Source organism: Ambystoma mexicanum, chromosome 6p (genome assembly GCF_040938575.1).
Source record: "Ambystoma mexicanum isolate Mex_15411 chromosome 6p, UKY_AmexF1_1, whole genome shotgun sequence".
Classification (NCBI taxonomy): domain Eukaryota; kingdom Metazoa; phylum Chordata; class Amphibia; order Caudata; family Ambystomatidae; genus Ambystoma; species Ambystoma mexicanum.
Window position 1 is genome coordinate 1,329,157,947 of NC_090935.1, and position 26,027 is coordinate 1,329,183,973.

General features: G+C 49.3%; 1 protein-coding gene across 2 annotated transcripts in view; it reads right to left on the reverse strand.

Moving 5' to 3' along the window:
* LOC138510377 (coiled-coil domain-containing protein 171-like) overlaps positions 1-26,027 on the reverse strand; it is a 3,784,015-nt gene that overhangs the window by 2,390,970 nt on the left and 1,367,018 nt on the right. For both annotated transcript variants that reach the window (XM_069625990.1, XM_069625991.1), the window contains one exon: positions 17,721-17,838. In XM_069625990.1, the coding sequence (XP_069482091.1) occupies positions 17,721-17,838 (118 nt within the window). The remainder of the gene's footprint in view (positions 1-17,720; positions 17,839-26,027) is intronic.

A 26,027-nucleotide genomic window follows, 5' to 3' on the forward strand; every position in this document is an offset into this window, starting at 1 on the left:
TCTTAGGGCTTTATTACTGTTTTGCTTGTGCAGGAAAAGTGCCAGGAAACGTGCTGGTAATTCCATGACTGGCACTTTTACCACACCAGCAAAACACAAGTTTGCCAGTTGGGAAGAGGGGGGGTGTGGCTTGGCGGCCATGTGGTAGGCTGCTGACTTCGGAGCTCCGTCGAGATCCTGAGAACAAATGAGTTAAAACTGGTAAAATCTGCAGAAATCACAGCCGAAACACGACATGAGGGACTGTAACGGTCCAGAGCAAACTGGGGTGGATTTTTGCTTAAAATCAGAATCTGAGCGAGCCAGAACATGATGGAGAAGAGCGGCGCTGACCCGCACTGCCAATCTCAAAATGGCGGATCCAAGCAGAGTGGTGTACTGAGGGGCCTGTGCGATCGAGGTGAAGAGGGCGACCCAGTGACAACAAGGGTACGAAGGCAAGACTACGAGGGAACAGCTGCCCCAGCAGGAGGTGTACGACCTGAAAGGCGGAGCTGGAGAATGACACGGGAGTTCCGGTGAGCCACAGAGCACCCGAACAGCCCAGGAAGCGCACATGGCGCATAACGCCTGACGAAGGCAGATAGCAGAGGGAAATATCGGTCGCTGGGCCTGCGGGACGCGCTGCACCAGAATCCAGGAGGCGTCCCGGTGGCTGTCCTACCGAAATAGCGAGGCGTTCAACCCGGCGCCTGAGCGGGTGTTCCCAGTGGCCCTACACCCGAGGCGCGGAGGGCACACAAGGACTCTCATTACTCCATCACCCACCAAACCACACCGATCATCTTGGGCGACAGCGGTGGGTTGCCTGTCCCTGCCGGGCACACAGGGGCTAAAACTACACCCGCTCCCCTCGACACAGAGAGACCAGATGGGTCCATCAGGAGCGGAGGTGGGACCACATCGAATAATGCTCCGTCCGCCCGCCGGGCAAGGAGGCACCCGAAGCCAGGGGACTGTGCTTTGGTGCGCTGCGCTGGAGGCCATGACAGCGCTCAGAGACGAGTGAAGATGCCAGAGGGGGCCCAGTGCACCGGCAGGTCCCCGTGACGGAGAGATGATAACATTGAGAGGTGGAGATGAGCGGCACAAGCCCTAGCCCAACCGGGAGGGGACGCATAGTACTGCAGACTCCTCACATGTACGCTTTCGATGTGGAAGGCCACGATCCACTACCAGCCAACACTAGAGTAGAGGTGAATCGGGGCACTGGCTGGTGACTATTGGGCTGCACCTGGGACGCACCTTAATGACAAGACCGTGCTGCACACCGGTCCAAGGACTCCAGGCATCACGCTAGAGTGCTGGGCACTCCCACCAGCTCACAGGCGCTGCACGGAACATCCCGCAGCGCGGGGGACAGGGCTGAGCGAGGTGCGGACCTCCCCTACAGAGTGGGGATGAGGGAGAGAGCGCTGCAAGGACCCGTAGAGGGTACAGAAACTAATAGAAAAGACTGGTTGAAGTGGGAGAACACAACCCACCCGCAGAGCAATATAGCGAGAAGCAGAGCAAGAGGGTGAATCTGGGGACAGTGCCCCACCGGGCCAAGCCCGAGTAGCAGACCAGAAACGAGTGATGTACGCAGCAAACGTAACACCCGGGTGGGCCCAACCTATTAAGTTCGCCAGTACTGACACCAAGGCAGGTTGCGGTGCCTAATCCAACTGACTATGTTACACAGCACCTGGCGGACATTTGCCTCCCACGTGGACCCATAAATCAAGGCCTAAAATGGGCACAACCTGAGGGCAGGGACACTATACGGGGGAACGGGGACCAGCCTTCCGGGCCCGAGAAGAAGTAAGCATGAGCAGTCCCTCACAGCCAGAACTGTCAGTATTAAAAGAAGCCACGAATATACCCGCAAAGGGCCATCAGGGCAGTGCAGGAAGGATACAACATCAGCCAGACGGCCCTCATAACAACGAAAATACGTTGGAGGACACAGCCCACCTACCACCTTGGCGTATTGGCGCAGACAGGTGTGGGGTACAAAGAGGTGGGCCCACAGCTCCCCCGAACAAGAACTGTGTGCACAGGGAGGGATACTAGAGCAGAAGCATATAGGAGGGACAACATATCTCAAAGAGAAGAGGGCGACAACACCTGGACAGCAAAATAAACCGGCACGCACACAGAAGCAAAGCCCAGAGAGCCACCTTCAGGGGGACAGTGGGGGAAGACGACGCATAACGCCTCGAAAAGAAGAATGCCAAATAAATCAAAAGGAGGAAGAGGCAAAGAAACTAGCATCGACTCCTTCGCCAAAAAATCGGACAAAAGCCAATCTGCCTCATCAGACGTAAATATGGCCTTGACTAGCTATGCAAAGCAAGTAGGAAGTGAAAGCGAGGACCCAATACTGGAGGCTATATCGGCCTTAAAGGCGTCCTTGGAAAACAAGCTGGGTACAGTCATGGTGGATATGGGCCTCCTTCGGCAAGATGTACGGACCCTGGCAGACCGAGTGAGTACGGTGGAACAGCAGGTACAGCAGAACACCACCAACGTCACTACCACTCAGACCCAAATGTCAGATGTAATACAACGGGTGAAGGTCCTGGAACATAGAGCGGAATATGCAGAAGGGAGGGCCCAAAGGAACAATATCCAGATTGTTGGACTGCCAGAAGGAGAAGAGGGCAGAGACCCCACGAATTACGTCGAAAATCTGCTGTTGAGGAGATCGGGCAGGGGTGCTGTCCCAAGGCTTAACAGTGGAGAGAGGCCACAGGGGCCTGACCAGGAAACTCCAACTGAGAGCTCCCCTGAGGTCAATGATCACAAGATCATGAACTTTAAAGATCGGGAGAAAATATTGACATTTTCAAGAGAAGGGGAGTTATAACCAGGAATTCCTCCAGAATAACAATCTATCAGGACTACACTGTCATGGTCCAAAGACAAAGTGCACGCTTTGGCCCAACCAAGGAATACGTTACATGCTGCTGTATCCTGCCAAACTGAGGGTGATACGAGAGGGCAGATCGTATTTTTTTTAGACGAAGGAGGAGGCCCATGCATGGATGGACCAACAGGGTATCCCTCAGCAGAGATCCAGAAACTCCAATAATGATGGAAACCTACCCCAGTGACAAAACGGGTAAACCCAACATGGGGAAGAATATCTCGGCACCACAGACATCACACAAGCCAGAAGTAAAATAATAACGGAGCGACGAGCTTCGGTTCTGCCGCAGAGGACGACAGGACACAAAACCCCAAAGAGCTGTACTAGTTCAGATGTCAGTTCTAAGGCATCATGCTGCGGCGGGCCAGACCCACCCGGGTGGGCGGTGCAAGAAAAGCAGCGATGCCCGAGCAGGGGAGGGTGGCTGGGCATTTGTTTAATAGTTGTAGTAGTTAGTCAGTTGTTTGGTTGGTTGGTGGAAGGCACGAGTAGTGGAGGAAGCACCATACAAAGAAGTAGATGGCACGGCCCGAGTGACGACGCAAATGAAGCAAGGCTGGGAAAAAATCTCCAGTCCGAGGTCCCTGGCAACATTGGCACAGAATTACATTAATGAAGGGAACAAGGAGATACGCCTACAGGGAGGAAGGACAGCACTTACTAGGGCCGGAGAAACAAGAATCAGGCAAGCGGGCTCGCAGAGGGCTACGGGAGGGGCCAGGACACAGGGTACACCACAGAAATGGGTCAGGGTGAGGTAACTATTGCAACCTGGAACGTCAGAGGACTCAACGCCTATGTCAGACTCGAGTATACACCTGGCCGAACAGGATGAAGGTGAAAATGGATATGTTACAAGAGACTTGTTCAACACCTGAGAAGTAAACCAAAGTGCCCAAGAAATGGGGCGGCCAAATGTACAGCTCAACATATTCAAACTATGGTAGGGGAGTGCTGATATGGATCGCTCCCGCGTTCCCATTCCAGTTGATAAAACAAGAAAGCGACTCGGAGGGCAGACTCGTGATAGTACATGGAATGTTGGAGAACAAGGAAATATGCTTGATAAACACATATGCCCCATATCACGACGCAACAGAGTTCTTCAGGAAAATAGCACCCAAACTGGCCCCATACAGAGAGGCGACGTTCATCTGGGCAGGCGACTTAAACTGCACCCTGGACCTGCTTCTGGACAGATCAGATGACAAGCATAGGAAGTCAGCACCGCCAGCTAAGGCTTTACAAATGATCCTGAATCAACTGCATTTGGTGGACGTCTGGAGGAAGGTACACGGAAAAGGGAGAGAGTATACACATAGCACCCCCATGGGACATTCGCACGCATGGACTATTTGTTCACGGGCACTGAATCTCTGAGGGAGTTCACGGGGATAAACATTAAGGCACGAACACTATCAGACCACGCACCATTGCTAGCAACATGGGCACATACTTATAAGAAAGCCCCTATACCAATGTGGCGGCTAAGGGCGGAGGCACTAAAGGAGGGCGAGTTCCAGAAATATCTGCAAGACACTATGGAAGACTATTTTGTGCAGAACATGGGAAGCGTAGAGAGTAACGGTACAGTCTGGGATGCCTTTAAAGTGGTGATAAGGGGGGCAGCGATAGGGAAAATGGGGGGACTAAGAGGGAGCACCCTGGCGGATCTTGTGGAAGTAGAAAGGGAGATTGAACTAGTCGAACACCAAGTGGGTATAACAGGGGAGGAATCTGGGGAACTCACGACATTGAAATTGAGATGTGTCGCAATCTGGGGAGATTGGATTATGGAAAGTACATACAGAGATTACATACAGAGATTACATGGTGAAAAGCCGGCAGGCTCCTGGCCTGGCTCACCAAGCAGGAGAGTAGGTGAGACCCTATCAATGCAATAAGAAACAAAGCAGGGGAAGAGGTCAGTACCCAAGAGGGTATCAACAAAATATTTTCACAATTCTATGAGCAATTGTACACCCCCAACACAGCGGTGGAAACGGGTGAGATATCCGACGCCTTGGCCGAGATCAGACTACCAAAATTAGCGGAAGAGCAGGTCCAAACACTATAGGCCCCCTTGTTAGGGAGAATTCTCTGTTAAGGCTAATTTCCCAAACCTAGTGAGCCCCCCAGCAGCTTTGCTGGATTTTGGGGGTTTATTTTTTTCTCCTGCTAAGAGTGAGACTCTTTTTCTCCCACTCTTAGGCATGATTTGAGGATGTCCTTTGACTATGTAATGTGTTTTATGGGCTATGGGGTCTTTTACTCTGTAGGGCTACATGTGTTTTTGGTATGTGTGTTACACAGCACCCTCAGTGCAGTAACACAGGGGTGTCCTAGTGACCCCCAAACATAGACTCCATACCCTGGGACTGACTACTGTCTCCCAGGGCATGTAAAGTCACCATTGGCTTTACTAGTCTCAAATTGTGAACAGAACAGTACAAACCATCATATTGTGGAAGTGCAGGTAGGGGTAATTCGATTGCCCCTTGGTCTGTTTTCCAAGGGGGCACTGTCCAGTCCCCCCTTGTCGAGTTTCTGGCTGGTGGCAGTGGATACCACGCAAAATATTCCACCTGAATATTTCCTATGGAATTTCCCATTCATTTTAAACACATCACTTTTTGGTGCAATGTTAAAGATACCGCCGGGTTATTTATTTAATATTTATTCCCCAGTTGGGTCTTTTTGCCAGGACTCGGTTTTAAAATGGCGTTTGTGTTCGCCTCTTTTTGGCGGGCTTCTCCACAGAAGCCCTCCAAATGGTGCCACTCTGGCTGGGGTCAACAGGATGTGTGGGAGGGGGATTAGGCACCCTGGACTGAGTTGCCTTGGCAACTCAAGTCGCACTCTTGTGTGATTGGCCCAGTGGTGAGCCGCCCGGCTCACCACTTAGCATGTTTGAGTGGCAGCTAGGCTGATGAATGGGGGTTTTGCTGCATAAAAGCAGGGCTTTGGGGACTGGAACTTCAGAAGTCGCCACAGGACCTAAAGAATCCGAAGAGGGGAGAAGCCGAGCCATCTACAACTATGACACCACCGGTGGAGCCCTGCTGAACGAACTCATCACTTCCCCGACGACAGAGGAGATCTTCTTCCAGGAGAGTCTTCTTCCCTTTGAGCTGGTGGGACCAACCGGTTAGTCTTTTTCTTCTTCCTGGATCGTCTCGTGGTCGAATCGACCGTGCCAAGCACCCCGGCGGCCGGATAGCCACGCTTCACCACTACCGCAAATAAAAGGGTAGTACCTTTTAACCGGGAAACTCTGCGGCTGGTTTCTTCCCTGGCAGTGCAACGACCTCCAGCTTTCCTCCATGTCGAGACCATGTCTTCCCTTGGACAAAGCTCCAACTTGCACCCGCTGCCAGGAACAACTGCCCCCGCTGGAGCTTTCTCACCATTTCAGGTACTGTGTCCCGCCTAGTCTCCCTTGCAACAGACTGTCCAAGGTGTCCCGTAAATCCTTGACTCTCTATCCTGGGGTGACCTCGGACCTGCTAACATTACCTTTCTGACTTGATCCAAACCCTTTTAACTTTTCTGCAAAGACTTTGGGTGCATTTCCAGTGTGTGATCTTGGGCACATTCCGCCTTGCTCTCTCCAAGAGTGGGCTTGGCCTATGAACTTTTTGCTCTACAGTAGACCCTGCCTTTCTTGACTTGCTGTGGTTTCTTAAAAGTGTTGGTATTGTGTGTTTTTCCTATTCTGCCTTTTCTCTCCCTTTTTTTTTAAACTTTTCTTTATTGGAAAGAAGTAGTAGCTGGCACATGAAAGGCTACAACAACAACACACATTACATATTGAAATCGTAAATGGTAAAGGACCGGTTTAACAGGAGGCCACACATAGTCATGACAGAGGTTAACAATAATAAAGGCGTTTATGGTGTAGTGTGCTCAGTCCCCGGATCTGGAGATGGGGGAGAAGATAGAAGTTCCAGGTCCACCTTACAGTTCAAGTAGCTACAAAACTCTGTCCATATGTTTTTAGGCCGAGCATTACTAGGCAACATATTAATGTAGTCTTCTTCACAAGATTGTGTGCAGGTGAGGGCTTTCAGCCACATTTCTAGGGAGGGGGGGGGGATCTGCGCTTCCAACATTGCAGGATGCATTTCTTGGGAACACTCGCCGCCACATTCAAAAACTTAGCCTCCCGTTTCGCCTCAGGCCCCTCCCACAGTCCAAACAGTAAAGATAGGGGGTCAGGGTGGACAGGAAAGCCCACTATCTCGGAGAGGGTCTCGAGCACCGCATCCCAGAACGGGGCCAATGCCCCACAGGACCAGAACATGTGAGCGTGGTCCGCATCGTTGGATCTGCATCTTTGACAGGGGTGAGACTGATCCCGGGCAAACTTCCCAATCGCATAGGGAGTGTAGTACAGGCGATTGAGTAGCTTGTATTGAACACATCTAACCCTGGAGTTAAGAGAAACCTTGCGTGTATGCATGCACATTTTGGTCCACATATCATCTGTGATGTTTAAATCCTAGATCACAGCTCCAGGCATCTCGGACAGTGTGGGGGGTTTCTACAGCACGCGCCATTAACATTTTGTATAGGGAGGACACGATGCTCTTACCCCCAGCAGAATTGGTAATGTAGCAGACCTCGGGGGACTCAGGGGGTTCATCAGGGTATGAAGGCCACATGTCTTGGACCGCCGCCCTAAGTCGAAAGTATTGTAGCAGATCCAGTGAGGACTTGGAGTGCCCTGGTTTCCACGTATCTGGGGTAATGAATTTCCCATCGGGGAACAGGTCAGAGAATGCTCTGTATCCCATGTCCAACCAGTGTCGCATGAGGAGCTTATCTTGTGTTGGGGTGAAGCCAGGGAACGACCAGAGGGGAAGCCATTTGTAGTAAGGGGGGGAACCAGAGCCGGACTTCAGAATCTGCCGCCACGCCCAAATAGTGGAAGCCACTGGGTTGGCGGGGGCCTCTGAGCGATACGAGTGAAAAAGGATCAATGACATGACGTTCACCTCCTCGGTCGCCAGGATTTCAAGCTTCGCAAGCGGGGGGGGGGGGATCCTGATGATGGTACCAATATGTAGCATGCTGAGCTTGAGCGGCTATCCAATACTGGGCGAGATCAGGTGCGCTAAAGCCACCTCTCTCATAAGGTAGGGTCATATGTTGCCACTTTCTGCGCACGGCCCCAGAATGCCATAGAAAACGGGCACACCCCGCATGCAGGTCGGCGAAATACTGCTTCCCGGGCCAGAGTGGGACATTAGCGAATATATATAAAAGCTTCGGGACAATAATCATTTTTATGAGGGACAGTCTCCCTGATAGTGAGAGGGGGAGGTTCCGCCACCTTTCCATCTTGGCGTCAGCATATTGTGCGGCAGCCCCGTAGTTATCGGACAGTAAAGAGGATCTTGAGAGGGAGACCTGGACCCCTAGGTATTTGATGGCCTCGGGTGCCCATTTGAGAGGAAATTCGCATGTAGGTTGGGGAGTTGCGGGCTTGAGGGGGAAGATTTCCGATTTAGTGTAGTTTATGGTAAAGCCCGAGAATGTACCAATCTTGATAATTTCGCGCTTGATTGGGTCAAGGTGGATTGAGGGGTCTCTGATGTATAAGAGCACATCATCAGCATACAGTGATATAATTTCGGGGGTACCCCGTAGGCGAATCCCTTTGCGCACTTGGTTGTTTCGGACGCTATCCGCCATGGGCTCGATGGCCATCGCGAATAACAAGGGAGAAAACGGGCACCCTTGCCGCGTCCCTCTGTGAAGAGAAAAAGGGGCCGACAGGTGGGAGTTAACCAGGACCCTGGCCACTGGATCAGTGTACAGCAGTTTAATGCAGGACATCCTGTATGGGCCGATCCCCAACTTCTCAAGCACCGCCCAAAGGTATTGCCACGAGACCATGTCGAACACCTTTTGGGCGTCCAGCATCACCGCCACAGCATTAGCTTGAGGGTCAATTCTAGAGAGAACGTTGAACAGTCGCCGAATGTTTAGTGCCATGGAACGGGCAGGGACGAAACCACTCTGGTCTGGGTGAATCAGGAATTTCATGATGGGGAGGAACCTATTTGCTATAATTTTGGCGAAGATTTTGGTGTCAGTATTGATGAGGGACAGAGGTCTGTAGGAGCCACATTCATCCAAGGGCTTACCCAGTTTGGGGAGCACAGTGATGACAGCCTCGCGGAGGGACCGGGGGAGGGTACAAAGACGCAGTGACTCCTCCCAGACCTCGTGGAGACGTGGAGCAAGGAGGGCAACATGTTCTTGATAGAACTCGGCGGTTAGGCCGTCAGGGCCGGGGGCTTTACCCTTAGGGAGGGCCGAAATGACAGCGGTGATCTCATCTAGGGTGAAGGGTGCATCTAATTGTTCTTTGGTGGCTACAGATATAAGGGACATTGGGATACAGTCTAGGAGATCGTCCAGGTCCTGCGGGCTGTGCTCTGGTTGTTGGGCGTAAAGGGTCGCATAAAAATCTGCGAAGTTCTCAAGAATGGGCTGGTCAGACCAATGTCTCACTCTGCCATTGTCGACGATACTATCAATCCGAGCTCTACCCCCCTCGGCCCGGGCCACGCGCGCTAAGGTACGGCCCGGCCTCTCTCCTTCACCATATTTCCGAGCCGCAACGGGTCGGGCAAGGTATCTTATCTCGCTGAGGGCAAAGGACTCAAACGCATCCAGTTCGGTTCGTATCAGCGGGAGCTTGGGTGGAGAGGGGTTGGCAGCATATTCGCGCTCCAGCTCCTTGAGTCTGGACTCAGAGCGGTGCAGAGAATTTCTAATGTCCTTCAGAACCCCAGCCTCCCTGGAGATACACATGCCCCTAATGAAAACCTTAAAGGCCTCCCATCTCACCCCATCAGTAGTATCGTGGCGCTTGTTGTTATCAAAGAACGAGGAAATGTCTGCGAGGATGTCAGCCTTGAAGAGAATGTCATGGAGTGCATCTGACTTAAACCGCCAGTTAGAGTGCTGGGGGGGGCCGAGTGTAGGGCTATGTCCAGTGTGAGCGGGGAGTGATCGGACAATGTGCGCGGGAGAATCTGTGTGGTAAGCGTTTTGCCCATGAGCCTGGCAGAGAGAAGGAAAAGATCAATCCTGGAGTGGCTGTCATGGACAGAAGAGTAAAACGTGAACTCTTTCGACAATGGATGGAGTACTCTCCAGGGGTCCACCAGTCCAGCAGTGAGCATGTGTGTATGGAGGCGACGAGCGGCTCTGGACAGAGTTCTAGGTGCAACACCGGATCTGTCCAAGTCGGTGTCCAGGATAAGATTCATGCCCCCCCCCATATATAATCGGAACCCCAACATATCCAAGGAGGATGTCAAGGATATGGTCAAAAAATTCGGGTGCATCGATGCATGGGGCATATGTGTTGACCAGGAGGCATTCGGTATTGGCGAGGAAACAGTGGAGGATGACATATCTACCCTGGTCATCAATGTGGCTGGTGCGAAGGGAGAATTCCACGGACTTGTGAATCAAGGTGAGGACACCCCTGGACTGAGAGGAGAACACCGTATAATATTTGTTGGAGCCCCATGCGGGGGCGAAGGAGGACGAGAGATGAGCGAGAGCGTGGGTTTCCTGCAAGAGGAGTATTTTGACCCCGTGCCTCTGGACATAGGCGGTGATCCTGCGTGCCTTCGTGAAGTTGCTGAGCCCTCTGATATTCCAAGACATTAGCCTAATAGCCATTCAGTAGCCCTTTAGGGGGGATCCCAGTAGCGTGTGAGAGAGTGTGTCAACCAAGTGCTGGCCATCGATACAGTGGCCCGATGCCTCGTACCAGAAGCTACTACTCTCCTGCCATTTTTGCCATAATACCCCAAAACTGCCCCCGCCCCATCCCACACTCCCCCCCCAAACGGGGCAGTGCCCAAGAGCCCACCCGAAATTCCAAGGCACTTGTGCCAAACCCAACGGGGCAAGGCCGGCCCTCGCACCGAACAGGGGTGCAACCAGTGAACATAATAAGCCAAACTCGGCGTTGCAACTGCAGCGGGGGTAGCTGCTGCCGTGAGCCCGATTGGGCGGTTGAACGGGGGACTACACAAAAATAACGTGCAGCGGAACCCATGTTAAGCTATAGAGGGAACATCATGGTATAGTACAGTAAGCAGAGGGTATTGAGATAGAAGAACCCAGACAAAGTGCTGTATCAAGTATATCGCACCCTAGTGACCCACTTCGCGTTACATGAGGCTTTCAAAAACAAGTTACGACAAACAATGGATGCACAGAAGAAAGAATGCATGAAATTACAAGGAAATTGCGAGTAGCAAGCGTGGCAACGACACCGTAAATGATTCAGGTAATAAGTGCAGGGCAGGCCGAGTCAACCCTCATCAACAGGATCGTCCGCCGGACCAGGGACAGGAATGTGGGACTCAATAAATTTGACCGCCTCCTCAGGGACCGTAAAAAAGTACAGTTTATTACGGTGGGTGAGCTTCAGCCTAGCAGGGAACAACATGGCGTATTCCACTTTCCTTTCTCTGAGCAATTTTTTCACACCATTAAATTGCCTGCGTTCCATTTGGACATTGACTGAGAAGTCGGGAAAGATGCGAATAGTCTGAGAGTCAAATTTTAGTTCCCCTTTTTCGCGGGCTAGACGTAGGATGTGGTCTCTATCCCTGAAGCTGAGGACCTTGGCTATAATTGGTCTGGGGAAGTCACCTGGCTTGGGGCGCGGGGCCAGCGAACGGTGGGCGCGCTCAATGGTGAAGAACGGTGAGAGTTGTGGATCCCCCAGGAGGTCTCTTAGAAGAGTCTCAACTGCGAGCTCCATCCTGCCTTTGAGGGCCGACTCCGGGACCCCCACGATGCGGATATTGTTCCTGCGGGACCTGGACTCTAGGTCATCGCACTTCGCCTTGACCTGCTTCATGTCGCGCACCAGGTCGGAGACCGTGCCCTGGAGCACGTGTACCTCATCCTCGGTGGTTCCAATCCTGGTCTCGGCCTTGACAAGCCTAGCGCCGTGTTGGTCCAGTGTAGTACGTAGTGAGGCGACGTTTGCACTTATGTCATCTAATTTTTCATGAAATGACGCAAAGTTTTTGGCCATGGATTCCATGAGTGTCGTGAGGTCTGGCTGAGGAGAACATGAGGATACATCTGGGTCGTCCTGTGGGAGGGCCGCCCCCCCTGATCCTGTTTGGCAAGTGATTTAGCAAACTTGTCCATCGCTCCAGCCTTGTTAGCCCCACAAGCCTTGCCGGACATATTTGGAGGCACACCTGGAACAGCAGGGCAGGTAATGCAGTAGGTTAGCAGTGAGGCCCGGGGGTTCAGGGAGGGTCGCCGGGTCCTGGTCAGCACCGAGACGGTTATTGCATGGGGCCTGGGGCGAAGAGTACTCCAAGCAGGTATGTACAAGGGCTCCGGGCCCACCCTGGGGGGCAGGCAAGTGCCTCAAGCAGCCGTGTCCTGGGAGGGTATGTGACAGGCGACGCACGCCTCCAAGTTAGATGGGTCCCGGCAGCCTGAGCCAGCAGTGAAGAGCAACACAGTCAGGGGGCATCAAGCGACCCCAGGGCACGGGCAAGTATTTGCACAGTATGGGGAGAGGAGGGTGGTGAAGCGCCCAGAGTCGCACCAGTGCGGGACCCGCGGTCAGGTTGAGGCTGGCGAGAGGCGCCACAAGGCCAGGAGGGGCACAAGGCACTAGTGCAGTAGTGGTGGGGGGGCACAATCCAGGGTCCCAGTTGAGGAGCTCCGGTGGTTAGGAGTGCAATCCAGGGGTATCTCGGAGGTGCCCAGGCGGTGGACCAAGCCGATCCAAAATGCGTGGCTGCCCACAGGAGAGGAGCAGCGGCGTCCTGAACCACAGGGGGGGCGCCCAGACAAGTCAGCGTAGATGCTGGCCCGCAGTCCCTAGACACGTGGAAATCTGCAAAAGTTCACTGTGCGCGTGGACCTGGCATATGTGGAGAGTGCGGGCGAGCGTTCCCCCCAGGGGCACAGTGCATGGCAGTCCCAGGCCCCAAACCCCTCACCTGCAGGCACAATGTCCAGGTCTCCGTCGCCGCAGGGGTCTCAGTCGCCGGAGCGAGGAGCCTCCACAGGGGCCAGCGATCCGATATGGAGGTCCCCTGGCGGATCTGGTGGAGGAGAGAGGTGCAGGGGGGCGCTCCAGCAGCCCCCGCGGCGTGGCGTCCGGGGATCTGGCGGTCACCAATGGTGGGCCCACAGGCCAGCAGCAGCTAGCGGCGCCCCTGGCCGCAAGGAGAGCGGGGGCGAGGAGGCGGCCCAGTCCCCACACCAAGACCCCCTCCAGGGGTGGGCGAGGAGTGCGGGCCGCTCAGGCCAGCAGCAACGAGCGGCGCACCAGGCCGCGAGGAGAGCGGCGGCAAGGAGGAGGCGCGCCGAGGAGCGGCCGCGCAGCACAGGGGGCAGAGCAGAGCTCGGCGCCTGGATGCCAGCCCACACCGCCACAGGGTGGAAGAGGCCCGCCGCTGAGCAACAAAGAGTAGCAGCCCGTCGGGCCGGCAGGGCTCAGGGGGCAGGGCCCACAGCGGTCGCGCACAGACCAGCGGGTTGGAGTTGTCGGGCGTGCAGTCCAAGGGAGAAGGGGTCTCCTACAGCCCTGGAGCACCGCTTTTCACCCTGACACGGGTCTATTCACAGGGCAGGCAATATGTAGCCAATGCACTCGTTCCCAGCGCTGGATGTTGCAGGTATCCGCTGATTCTGATGGATAGTTAGCCGTCGGGTCGCGGAGCTGGAAAGCTAGGCAGCCATCTTGCCGGCTGCTCAACAGCGCCCCCTTTTCTCTCCCTTTTTAAACAAATTATTGGAGTGCCATCTACGGTTACGTGCTCACCTCTGTTTGGCTAAATAAGTGGTGTCTTAACCTATACTTGTCGAATAATTAACTAGGGAGGTGTATATACTTATAGTGACTGTGTTTGAACTTGCTTGACATATTAGTGCCAGTGTATTTTTACAAGTGTGTTTTAAAATAAATAATTATATACTTTTATACCAAAGCTCTGGTCAGTGTTTGCTTGTGCTACTGCATTTTTAGCCCTATTGTGTATACTCTATATATTGCCTAACTCTTCTTGAGAGAAGTCTGACTGCTCAGCCACAGCTACCAAGTCAATCTGGGTGGTGACTGCTACCAATTGGGTTTACTGCTTACTCCTGTAGACTTAAACTTTTTGCAGTGCTCCCTAAGGGAACTGCACAGGTTTCTGCCTAACACCCCTCACAGTGGAAGAACTGGAGACCGTAATTACTGACCTCCCATCTGGCAAATCTCCGGGACCCGACGGGCTCCCAGTTGAGATTTACAAGGAATACAAGGGCACCCTAGAACCTAGGCTGTTGGAAACATAGCAAGAGGCGTACGAGAAGGGGCAGTTGCCGGACAGAATGTCGGAATCGGTCATAATACCTATCCTCAAACCAGGGAAACCACCACTAGACTGTGCCTCCTATAGGCCGATCTCCCTGATTAATCAAGACTCCAAAATCCTCACAGCAGTGCTCGCCAATCGTCTTAAACGGGTGATACCCACGCTGGTCCATTCGGACCAAACGGGCTATGTCCCGGGAAGAAACACGATGTGGAATCTGAGAAGACTCCACCATGTGGTGGAGCAGACGAACCATAGACGGGGCGAATGCGCCATAGCGTCACTAGACACTGTTAAAGCTTTTGATTCTGTGAAGTGGCTGCTGAGAGTTCTGGCCCACTTTCGAATAGGGGAGGGGTTCCTCCTCTGGGCCAGGGCGCAATATAAAAATCCCAGAGCAAGAGTGAAAACTGGGAGGCACATATCGGAGATCTGGTGGATTTATCGAGGCACAAAGCAGGGGGGCACACTATCACCGATGTTGTACATATCGGCCTCAAACCGCTGGCGGTCTTCCTTAGGGCCCAATAAGGGAACACTGGGATAGACATAGTTGGGGTTATACACCAAACCTCGCTATACGCAGACAACATGCTCCTCTTTGTGGGGAACCCACAGGTGCACCTATCATGCCTATTGGAAGCAATAGATGCGTATACCAGGCTATCAGGAATAGCTTTCAACAAGTATAAGTCCTCCCTATAACCTTGGACGATCTAAGATAGATCACCTGAACCAACTGCCAGACCTGTGACTCACATGGGCACCGTGCTCTTTCAGCTATCTGGGGATAGCGGTTCAACACAATACCACTGACACACACAAATTCAATGCACAGGTAGCCCTCGATAAGACACAAAAAGCCAAGGCCTTCTGGAACACATTTCTGCTGGGAATGATAGGGAGGACGGCCCTGTTGAAGATGACTGTATTGTCACGCATGCTATACTACTTCACAAACATCCCACATGATATACCTAAGGCATTTAATACACAGTCAAACACAATGGCACGAGAATTCCTGTGTGGTGGAGGGAGGAACAGGATTGTGCTGAAATCTCTGCAAAGAGACTACGAAGCAGGGGGCATCAGATTGCCGGACTTTGAATGATATTACCTCGCAGGGCAATTGTAATTTGTGGTGAGATGGCTAGGGGATGAAACATCAATAGACTCTTTACTCTTCCAGCTGGCATTGAAACAATACTGGCATTGAAACAATACTACCTGAGAGAATTGATATGAATCGACAAGTCCTTGACCAGAACCCTACCTAATATGGTCAAACAGGGCCTGATTGTGTGGAAAAAAGCATGGAAAATCCAGGGGGCACAGGACCCCTGCTCCGCGCAGATCCCCCTCGCAGGATTCGCTGGTGCGGACACGGGGAACCTCACAACATACCGGACCCATTGAGAGCTCAGATTGGAGACCTGAGGAAGGAAGGACAATGGGTGGAATTCCAAAATTTGATGGAGAAGCGTGACATACACAGTGGCCAGTTCATACTACACACAACAGCATGGTTCAGACAGTTAAGAAGTGATGGCCAGAACTGCCAGATGATGAGGATCCAAGAGGGATGTTGGATGCGTGGTACGATGTATCAGAAGGGGGGGACACGGTCTCCTGACTGTATGAAAGCTATTGAAAACTAACAATAAGCGGGAGCTGCAAACAAGAGAACATTGGGAAGAGGAGCTCCAGAGGCCCTTCAGTGATCAGGAATGGTCCAGAGTCCTGCGATACCCTAAGAAAGTGTCTAGGAATGCAAGATTTAGACAAGCACAGCTATACCTCATGCATAGAGCAGACCTAACACCCAGAAGAATGTCTGAGATGGGGGTTGGGGAACCCCAGAATTGCCCACGTTGCGCTGCAGAGGATGCGGACATGCTACACATGTTTTGGACCTGCCCAGTGATAAGGATTTTTTGGGAGGGAATCAAGGAAGGGGTTGCGGGGGGTGAAATACACATGCAGGTGTGGACACCAGAGACTTACCTATTGGGCCTTTTTCCTAGAGTAGACAGACAAAGGACACATCTGGCCAAGATGAAGGACTTGGTGTGCATTCTGGCAAAGCGCTGCATAGCAATAGCATGGAACTCCAGTTCGAGACCCAGCATAGACTCATGGTGGGCCGACCTGAAGAAATGGTTGGTAGCGAAGACAGCAGTCTCGACAAGGGCGGTGCAGAGGGGAGAAGAGAAAAGTGGGCATAGGATACTTGTATGGAACTCCCTGATACAGGACTTATTCGGACAAAGGGAAGAAAGCAGCACAGACGACCCCGGAGGAGTGAAAGAACATTAACAGGAGAACTAGCAAACAAGCAGAGTACCCCCAACAAGGAAAAGGACAAGGGATACAGACCTGAGGCTGGATGGGATGGGAGGCCACTGATCTGGGCAGCATGGCCACAGAAGGAGTGCCAGAGTGATTGTTATGTTTTCTTGTTGTTGTTGGTTAATGTTGTAAAACAATAAAGAATTAAAAAAAATGTTTGCCAGTCGGGGTCACTGATTTACTTCCAGCCAAGAGCTGGAGGTAAATCAGGCCCCCACCGGCAAATAAATGCTGGTATTTCTGGCACTGGAATTACAAAAACCGGTAATACCAGCAATCCCCTCCATTGAGTCCTATGGGTCTGCCCTTTCCGCCACCTATAATATCCCGGTAATACAGCAATATCATGGGGCAGAAACGGTAAGGCAGTTTCCCAGTATTCTGACGTCCTTTGTCTTAAAGGGAAGTGCTATTTTATACATACCTTCTTCAACCCAAGACACAAAGGGACAGTTCTTAAGGCTACAGACAACTGCATACCAGTTTATACATGAAAAGTAGTTTTTTTCATATGCAAAAACAGTTTTCGTTTATTGTCTTTTTCACTAGTTTGAACTACTGTGTGGCTGGCATCCCCATGCCACGTTCACCATGCAAGGCAATGGAAAGAATTGAATGTGTTAATAGCCGTATATGCCCGCATGGGAGGGCAGTTCTAAGTAGTTATTGCTTAATGGGCCTTCACCAAGCGACATGCCACTGACCTCAGCTCTGTTCAATAGAAATCTGGAAAAGACCTCTCCTTCGGACAACATTGTTTGAATATGTTTCATGTGTTCATCTTCATGGGTCTCTATGTTCATATATTCTTAATAAAGTTACCTTTAAACAAGAACACCAATACATTTAAGTTCATGCATTTTAAATTGTTTGGGGAAGCTAATTATTTTAGCACTGATTGGATCCCCCATCAATTGTTTGAATAATTTTGCTTTGTCCGCACCATGCAAAATTCAGACAGATCCATGGCCAATAAATATTAATGAATATCTTTAACCAATAAGAACATACTTCGAAATGTATAAGAAGCTTCCCTGTACCGCATTATACTGTAGTGACTTTTACATAATTCCACTTACCTTTTCGTTCTCTTCAGTACTTGATTGGAGCTTATTTGAGAGGTCTTCAATGATTGCAAATTTCTCCTCTAATTTGCTCCTATGATCATCCACAGTATTTTTAAGTTCTTCCTGAAGCCTGAAACATTTGAAGAGTTAGGTTTTTAAAACACTCGTACCATATGCTATAATGCCAACATAAACATATTTGACAGTTACAAATTTAAACATTATGTTTCGATGAAGGCATTTAGATTTTCTTGCTTCTCAGTTTCCCAATTGCATATGCCATTTCAATATTTAAGCCAAAGGCTTGGATGGGTGCAGGATGCTATGTACAAATATATTTATATGTTCAGAATGACATAATGCATGAATTATGTACTGTTGTCCACCCTACTGTGGGCCTCCCCAATACTCTTTCCATGAGGTTGCTCTGAACTCTCAACAGAAGAGAACTTTTTTCCCAATATACTGTCCTTTTCTCCTGACATTTTAGGCCCCCATTGCAACCTGGCCTGTAAGGCTGCCAGAGAAACAGGGAATTATCTAAATATTCCAAAACAAGTTGTTACAACAATTCAGGGTTGGGGAAGGAGAGTTGTGAGTAATCCAAAATATGATCGACGTATTACCGTATTGTCACCTCCCTCATCGCAATCCTTACTCCATATGTTGCAACCTCACAATAGTATAATAGATATAATAACTTATGTTCTTAAATAGCACTTCATGCCGTACTTCCCCTGCTTCTAAGAGTCGTAATAGCAGGTGTTATTGCTACTGAATTTAATGGTGCTCAATTTATCAACCTGGGAAGAGTTAAAAGCGGAATTGGTCCTGCCACTGAAGTGCTCGCCCAAGAATGGAAATGCTGCCCAACCTGTGTATATTAACCATCAAAACACAGTTGAGAACACTAAGCTTTCATTTGCTGACCCAATCTGTAATTTATAATGTGAAATGAAATTTGAAGGAGTGGCCCAAGTAGTCGACCTGTACACATTAAGTAAAGGCACACATAGGGCTTCTACCCATGATCCCACCACACCTCGAGTGGATCTACAATCAGGGGAGGAAGAAGAATACAACTAATAAACGTTAGCAATCGCCACTCTAATCCATCTATTTAAGAGAGCTAAGGAAGGGTTCTGACCTTTTCCATTATTCCCAAATATCATAACACATGGTCACAAGTCCTCTACAAGTAAACCAAAACAGCTAACACTACACTTAGAGGGCACTACAAACACATAATGTATGAATATCCCATTGAGCATTAGAAGTTACATCCGAACCATGAGAGGGTAAGACTGCTTCCCATTTAGGTAGAAATTGAAAAAAAACTTTTGGGCAGAAAATTCTAGCCCCTAAATCACCTAGTGTACGAGTTGATGAAATGTACACTAAAAACAGCATCTTACTTGCTAGGCACTATAAATACACTTCCTGCAGAGGCTTACACGGAGGAAGATGTGGGGCCTCTAGCACTAGGGTCAAGTCTTAAAATGGAAGACTCCCACTACATGGTGTATTCAGAAGAATACACCCTTGCAATAAACTAGGAGCCGAGGTTTCAATGACTTCTCAACCACTAAATATAATTCTAAAAAAGTCCTGTGGCCGCCCATTGGACCTTTTAAGTTGTCACTGACAAATCTTCATGGACCCCTTCCAGAAGACAATCTAATTTTCTGGGGAGTTATGATGACAAGAGATTAATAGCCTTAGTTAGATGAAAACTGTTGCTGTAAAGATATACAGTGCTGTGTATATGCCTGCCGAGCAGCCATTTTCTTCACAAGTCAACATGCATCTGCCATGCCACTAGACAAACATTACAGGATCAGACCCTGTTTCACAACTTCCAGACTGACAGTCTTAACTGGGATATTCTGCTTAGTTGAAATCAAGGATGGAACAGAGGGGATGGTTAGATATCTAGAAAAAGTACTGGTGATGTCAACCAAGTCTGAAGAATTTGGAATCAGGTTCTCCTCACCAAGAACAGACTAAACAATGCGGGATCTAGCCTCTCCTCTCCTGTCTGCATTTTGACTGTACTTTTTTAAAAATAAATTATATTATTAAGTTTATTGAAATTGACATAAAAACATACATACAGAGCATAGATTCATCAACGCTATAAATATAGACTTCATCACAAGGTATCTTTCCACATACCACCATCCCCTACCCTACATAACAAAAATCAATGTAAAATATCATTACAATTCATCCAAAAATCTACTCCACATGTCATCAAATAATTTCATTTTTTTGTTTCTGCAGAGAATAACCTTATCCATTCTGGAAACCTGTCTTAAGTCTTCTATCCACCCTGAAAAGGTCGGTCTCTCATCACATTTCCATTTCCTCAAAACTATTTTCTTGGCTGAATTTGCTGCCCTGAAAAACCAGCATCTCTGTGGGTAAGTTCGTTCTTCCACCTTATCATCCTCACCCAAAATGACAGTAATGTAGTCAAAATCTTCCTGCAACCTTAGAACCTCATTAATCTTCTTAGTGACTCTCCTCCAAAATGTCCTCAATTCATAACAATCCCAGATCATATGTTCAAAAGAGCCAACTGCATGTTTACACCTCCAGCAAGCCTCTGAATCAATCATTCGTCTTGCATGAAGTCTTTGGGGAGTCCAAAACACTCTGTTAAGAATTTTGATTTGTCGGCTTTGCTCTCCCAAATTAATGGAAGTGAGAGACACATTTTTACAAATACACCTCCATCTGTCCTCAGACATATCTGAACCAAGTATCTCAGACCATTTCGATAGTAATTCCTCTGCCGGTACATGACGTTGGGCCAGATTCTTGTATACCTTAGCCGCCATACTTTCCTCTGCCTTATACGCAGACAACCACATCTGCCATCCATTGCCATCAACTGCACCCTCATTCCGCAGGATTCTCCTCAATTTCCTGTATTCTCCCATTGTACAGTCACTGAGATCTTTAACTCGTGCCAGTCTTTTGAAACTGACCCATTTGCCATCTTCAAACAAATCGCTCAGCCATATTACACCACATAGAAGCCAGTTCAACCACAGTAGCGGCCTTCCATTCACCAGTATTCCTGGATTCAACCAGATCGGGATAAATTCATTATCACAAATTTTGCGATTACTCTTCTTCCACAGCTCTTTCCAGCACGTTCTCAGAAATTTCGTTGGTGGAGATGACTGATACCCAGATACATCCACCGTGGACAGTATAGCTCTAGGCGGTAATGGAGATGAACGACTTGATTCCGCCAGCGTCCAGACATTATTTGAATTGTCAACAAATGGAACCAGATGTCTGGTTCCAAAAGCCAAATGATAGTTTGCAAAGTCCAGAACCCCCAAACCTCCGCAGTCCTGGGGTAGTTGCAATTTCCACAATTTGAGGCGCAGCTGTTTATTTTCCCAGAGACAAGATTGGATTAAACCCTCAATTTTCTTCAAAAAGCTCTTTTTCACTTCCAAGGGGAGCATACTCAGTACATAATTGACACGTGGTGTGGAAGTCATTTTGATGGCATTCACTCTCCCCCATAGACTCAATTTAAGTTCATTCCATCTCTTCAAATCAAGCTCCAAGAATTGAACCATACTAACAAGTTTGACTTCCATAATTTTTGAGATATCAATAGTCAACCAAATCCCAAGGTATCTCATCTTACTCGGACACCATTTGAAGGCAAAATTCCTCATTTTCAAAGTAGTGCATGTGGTCGACGCTCGCAATGCTTCCGATTTGGCCCAATTAATCTTGTATCCAGAAATTCTGTTGAATACACCAATCAACTCAATCAGTACAGGAATCGAGTTTGCCTGTACTTTGTGATTCAGGGGAAAAGGAGGAAAAACATACAGAAGGTCCATGGGATACCCCAAGGGGAGAGCATCCATAGCCGTTGCCTGAGGGTCGAACTCCTGGCACAGTACAATACAGATGCAGAAGTGCATCTGACTGACTGACAAATACATCTTTCATTGCTTTGGCCTCCCAAACCTTCACAAACTGAATAATCGGCTTTCTGATTGAGAGCACCCTCAATGTTTACCACTCACAGAGAGGACAGATTGAACTCCACCCCTGTCAGGATTTGGGAAACTACTTCGTACAGCAATCGTATTCTCCCATCTGCATGCCTGTTATATTGAGCTTTGCCGCTGCATTGTCTGTTTATCGTTACACCAGCCTCCCAGTGAGGAGGACTTTGAAATACTTAAATATTGTAAATATCTCATTCTATTCAGAAGATGTTTGTTTCAGTTATGCACAAGTGTTATTTAACTGCACCAATTACTTTCTTCATCTCCCTCCTACACTATTCACAGCACTCATCCCCACGTACCAGTCTAATATATTGAGGAACCACCCTCTCTAGGGTACTCTCCAGCAGCCAACAATGCACTTTTCTCCAGATTTCACGCAATAATGGTACCATCTGAACATACTTGTCTGACCCCTGCCACCAGTGTTGTGATCAGTGCTTGACCAGGAGTTTGAAATGTGCTTCGGACTATGGAACTATAAATATTGTAGCTGCCATGACCCTAGAACTATGAACCATTCCCTGGCCGATGCCTCTGTACACGTTCTGTAGTCTGGTGCACAATTAGATAAATAGAGCTTCTTGGGGTATACCATGCATATCTCTGTACACAACTGGGCTCACTTGTGACATGAAAGTGTGACTCATGAAGGCTAACCATAAGACCTAATTGTCATAGGACTGCACAAAGCTGATAAAGGTCTCTCTTTCTTTCTCTGCTAATGCTGTATGTATTAGCCAATCATCCAGGTATTGGTGAATACTTGTCCTCTAGATGTAATAATCCTACCACTGGTGCTATCATTTTCTTAAACACTCTGGGGGCCGATGTTAGATGGAAGGGTAAAATGAAAAACTGGGAGTGCTAACCGAGAATACTAAATCAGAGAAAGGGACATACAGATAGGGATATGGTGATAGGCACCCCTGATAACTATTTTGTTGTCAGGAACTCACCCTGAAATACCAGCAGCATGATCAGTTGCACCAATTCCAACTTGAACAGTACATTGGAAAATCAGTTGTCCAGTCTTTTTAGACTCAATACGAAATGGAAGTTGCTGGAGAATTTGGGTACAAGGAGTAAACTAGGCTAGAAACCTTTCCCAGTCCCTTTGGGTCTACCTCTGGTGAGAGCCTTCTTCCTTGTGAGATGATAAACTCTATTTCAGAGGGATTCCCTCTTCTCTCAACACCTGTCAAGGATTGTGCTGATTATGCATAGGTCCAATGCAACTGAACCAAATAGAACTATGTAGCCCTGGTGTTTTACCCAACAGCACCATAGGTCAGGTATCAAAGGTCTCTATATAGAACTGTACTGCTGAATACTGCATCCTACTTGTCATGCGGATGCCCTGGCTGCCCGGCAGTGTTCACGCCTTCCGATGCTCCTTACCTTCATGGAGAGAGTGGACACTGTACCTGCAGTGGTGTTGGCGCCATTCAAGTAACAGGAACAATCGAGACCGAAACCCTGTCCGCCACCAGATGCCAGTCGCTGCCACTGGGTGCCATCATCTTGTCTTTAGACCACATGTGCAGAGTCCCCCGAATCAAACACGCGCATTCACAATCGTTCACTAGCTAATTGACAAACCCCTAGAACCGACAGAAGTACCCTGGGCACCAGTAGGGCTGACGCTGGACACAGGGATCCACCCGCGAGACCCAGAGAAACGGATGCAACTACTCCAGCCAACCCTTACCATCCCCCACCGCCCGTACAGCCACAACTAGGTACCACGGGGCTGTGGAACGGACAAGATACCACCAATCACCACACAATCGGGTGTATGGACACTAGCAGCTGCGCTAGTCATGTGGAGGGGGTGAGGAGCATGCAAGGTTATTAAGGGAGCGGGCGGAGGGGACAGCTAAATCCTCAAACGGCCTTGAATGCAAAACGGGCACCTACCTCCTGAGGCTCAGGGTGTACAAGCATCCCGTCGTGTAAGATTACACGAGCCCAACCGGTTCAGTCCAGGATAGAGATGACTAACGAATACCATTAACAATTTCCTTCTCTGCATACACCTCTCAAACTCCAAACCAAACACAACCACAAACCTCTAGCGCATCAAACCGCACGAACTTCACTACACTGCAACAACAAAACAAAAACACACATAGACTCGCACATCAGCACACGACGACTACCGGCCGCATACACCCCAGGCCCAGCCGATGGAACCACCGGGCTGAGGCTGCCAACAGCACATCACTGCAATCTTGCACTTTTCCAGCCTCCACCCACTAACCCATCCTCCCCCCCTCTTTCAGAGCCGCCAGAGCGCCAGGGGACCACTCCGGTGGTGATAGTGCGCGGTACAAATGACCTTTAACATTAACATTAACAATGTTGCTCGGCAACCAAGTGTCACAAGGATGTCCCATGAGACTATAAAACCCCTGCTGAGACTGTGCTCCTTGCATCTCTACTTCAGTTGTGTTTCGCTCGTTTCTGCCTCCTCTTTTCTCCATCCTCTGTCCTGGAGTGCTCGCTTGTGGTTCTGCCTTGCCCTTTGTTGGCCCTGCCTTTTTCTTGCCCTTCTTACCTTCTCTTGTGCCTGGCCTTGCCATGGCTACCTATTTCTACCTTTTGCTTAGAGACTTTGTGCTCTGTGTTGCTTATTGGACTCCAGTTTTTCTTTGCTATTGGTGCCGCGGGTACAGTGCCTTGCACTCTCCTTACACCATCTCTTGTCACAGAACTTTCTGGTGGTGCAGGGAGACCTACACAGGGTGCTCCATGTGTGTAATTCACGTGAGAGTGTCTCGGACAGTCCTCCTGGCTATTCACATTCTTAGACCAACATGCTTCTGGATTGCTGGACAGCATGGTGCACCCGCCCACTCACTATAACTGGATTTCTGGTACAAAGTGCCAGCATGCAGCAGTTCATGATACTACTGCTCCTGAGCCACCTGAGGGGGGAGGGGAGAGGTGAAAAAGTCAGGATTGTTAGGTCTTAGATTAGATGTATTCGGTTTTCCTCCAGGTCTGGATGTTCCTGATTTCTTGAAAGAGATGAAGCCTACTGATCTTGTTGAGGGGCCAGGTTTCTTTTCCACAAAACCTGAAGGACTTTACAGAGTGTGAAATATGAAATAACCACGTTCTCCCCCATACTAAACAACTATGTAAATATTTGTATCTATATCATTTTCAAACACAACTCTGTAAAGGGTAACACATTCCCTTAAGAAATAAACACTTGGAGTTATAGTTAATATGTGTTTATTTGTTTAATTAATAAGGTCTGTGTTTAATAATTAGAATTAGATAAGCCCATTGATCAGATCAATCGATGAGAGGGAATGGTGCCAGCGGCTCACCTCCTGGGTCCACACAACAGAACAGGTGGAGCGACTATAGTTCTATATAAAGGACAAAGCCCTAGAATACCAGGTTACTGCACTGGGATGCAGGGCAGATTTTACAGGGAGGTCAAAGATAGCTCACGAAGGCACAGCCATCAAAAGATAGCACCATATGTCTGACATGCATTCACCAAGGGTTACACCAATGGAGGCACTGCTGAGATCCCTCGTCCTCCTTTTATCTCCGGTCAATGGGGTTGTGTAAAAAAAAAACACATGCTGTTATGCTGCCTAACTTGACTTTAATATCTCCAATGCATTATTCATCACACAATCGGCAAGTATTCCTGTGGAAGGAAATACAAGCACCTACATCGTAGTGCTTTGGAGTGTTCACGCACGTCGCAAGCCACCGTGGAAGGGTACCAAGAATACCTCTGTGCTTGAAACATCTCCACGGCCCCACCCCTGAGATTAGCAAATGCCCTGAAGCAAGGTTAGACAGCATAGGAGTCCCCCAACTGGTCACAGAAAAGAAAGTAAAAATTTCAACGATCCTTGGTAGATTGTAATCACCCTTTGGGAGTTACTGGAAATGTATAGTGGGACAATTGAATATTGGTAAACACATGGTCTGCTTGCATGGCCCAGTTTCAGAAATGAGGGTCAGGATTCCCCTGTAAGTGAATGACAGACAGTGTTCTACAAAGGTTTCTACTGCAGATCAAGGCATGATATCATATCCCCAGCAACAGCGGGCATTTTATAGAGACAGTTTAGTCAGTTCCAGAAGGTGAGTGGATTGACAATACCCAGCGGAGTGCTCTAATAAAATGCATCGCTGCTTACACTGTTGGCGCAAAGACTGATTACACTAATCGTGTTTCCTCTCTTCACTCACATACATGCAAACTATCCAGGACACTCCAGGTCATGCTTTCTCC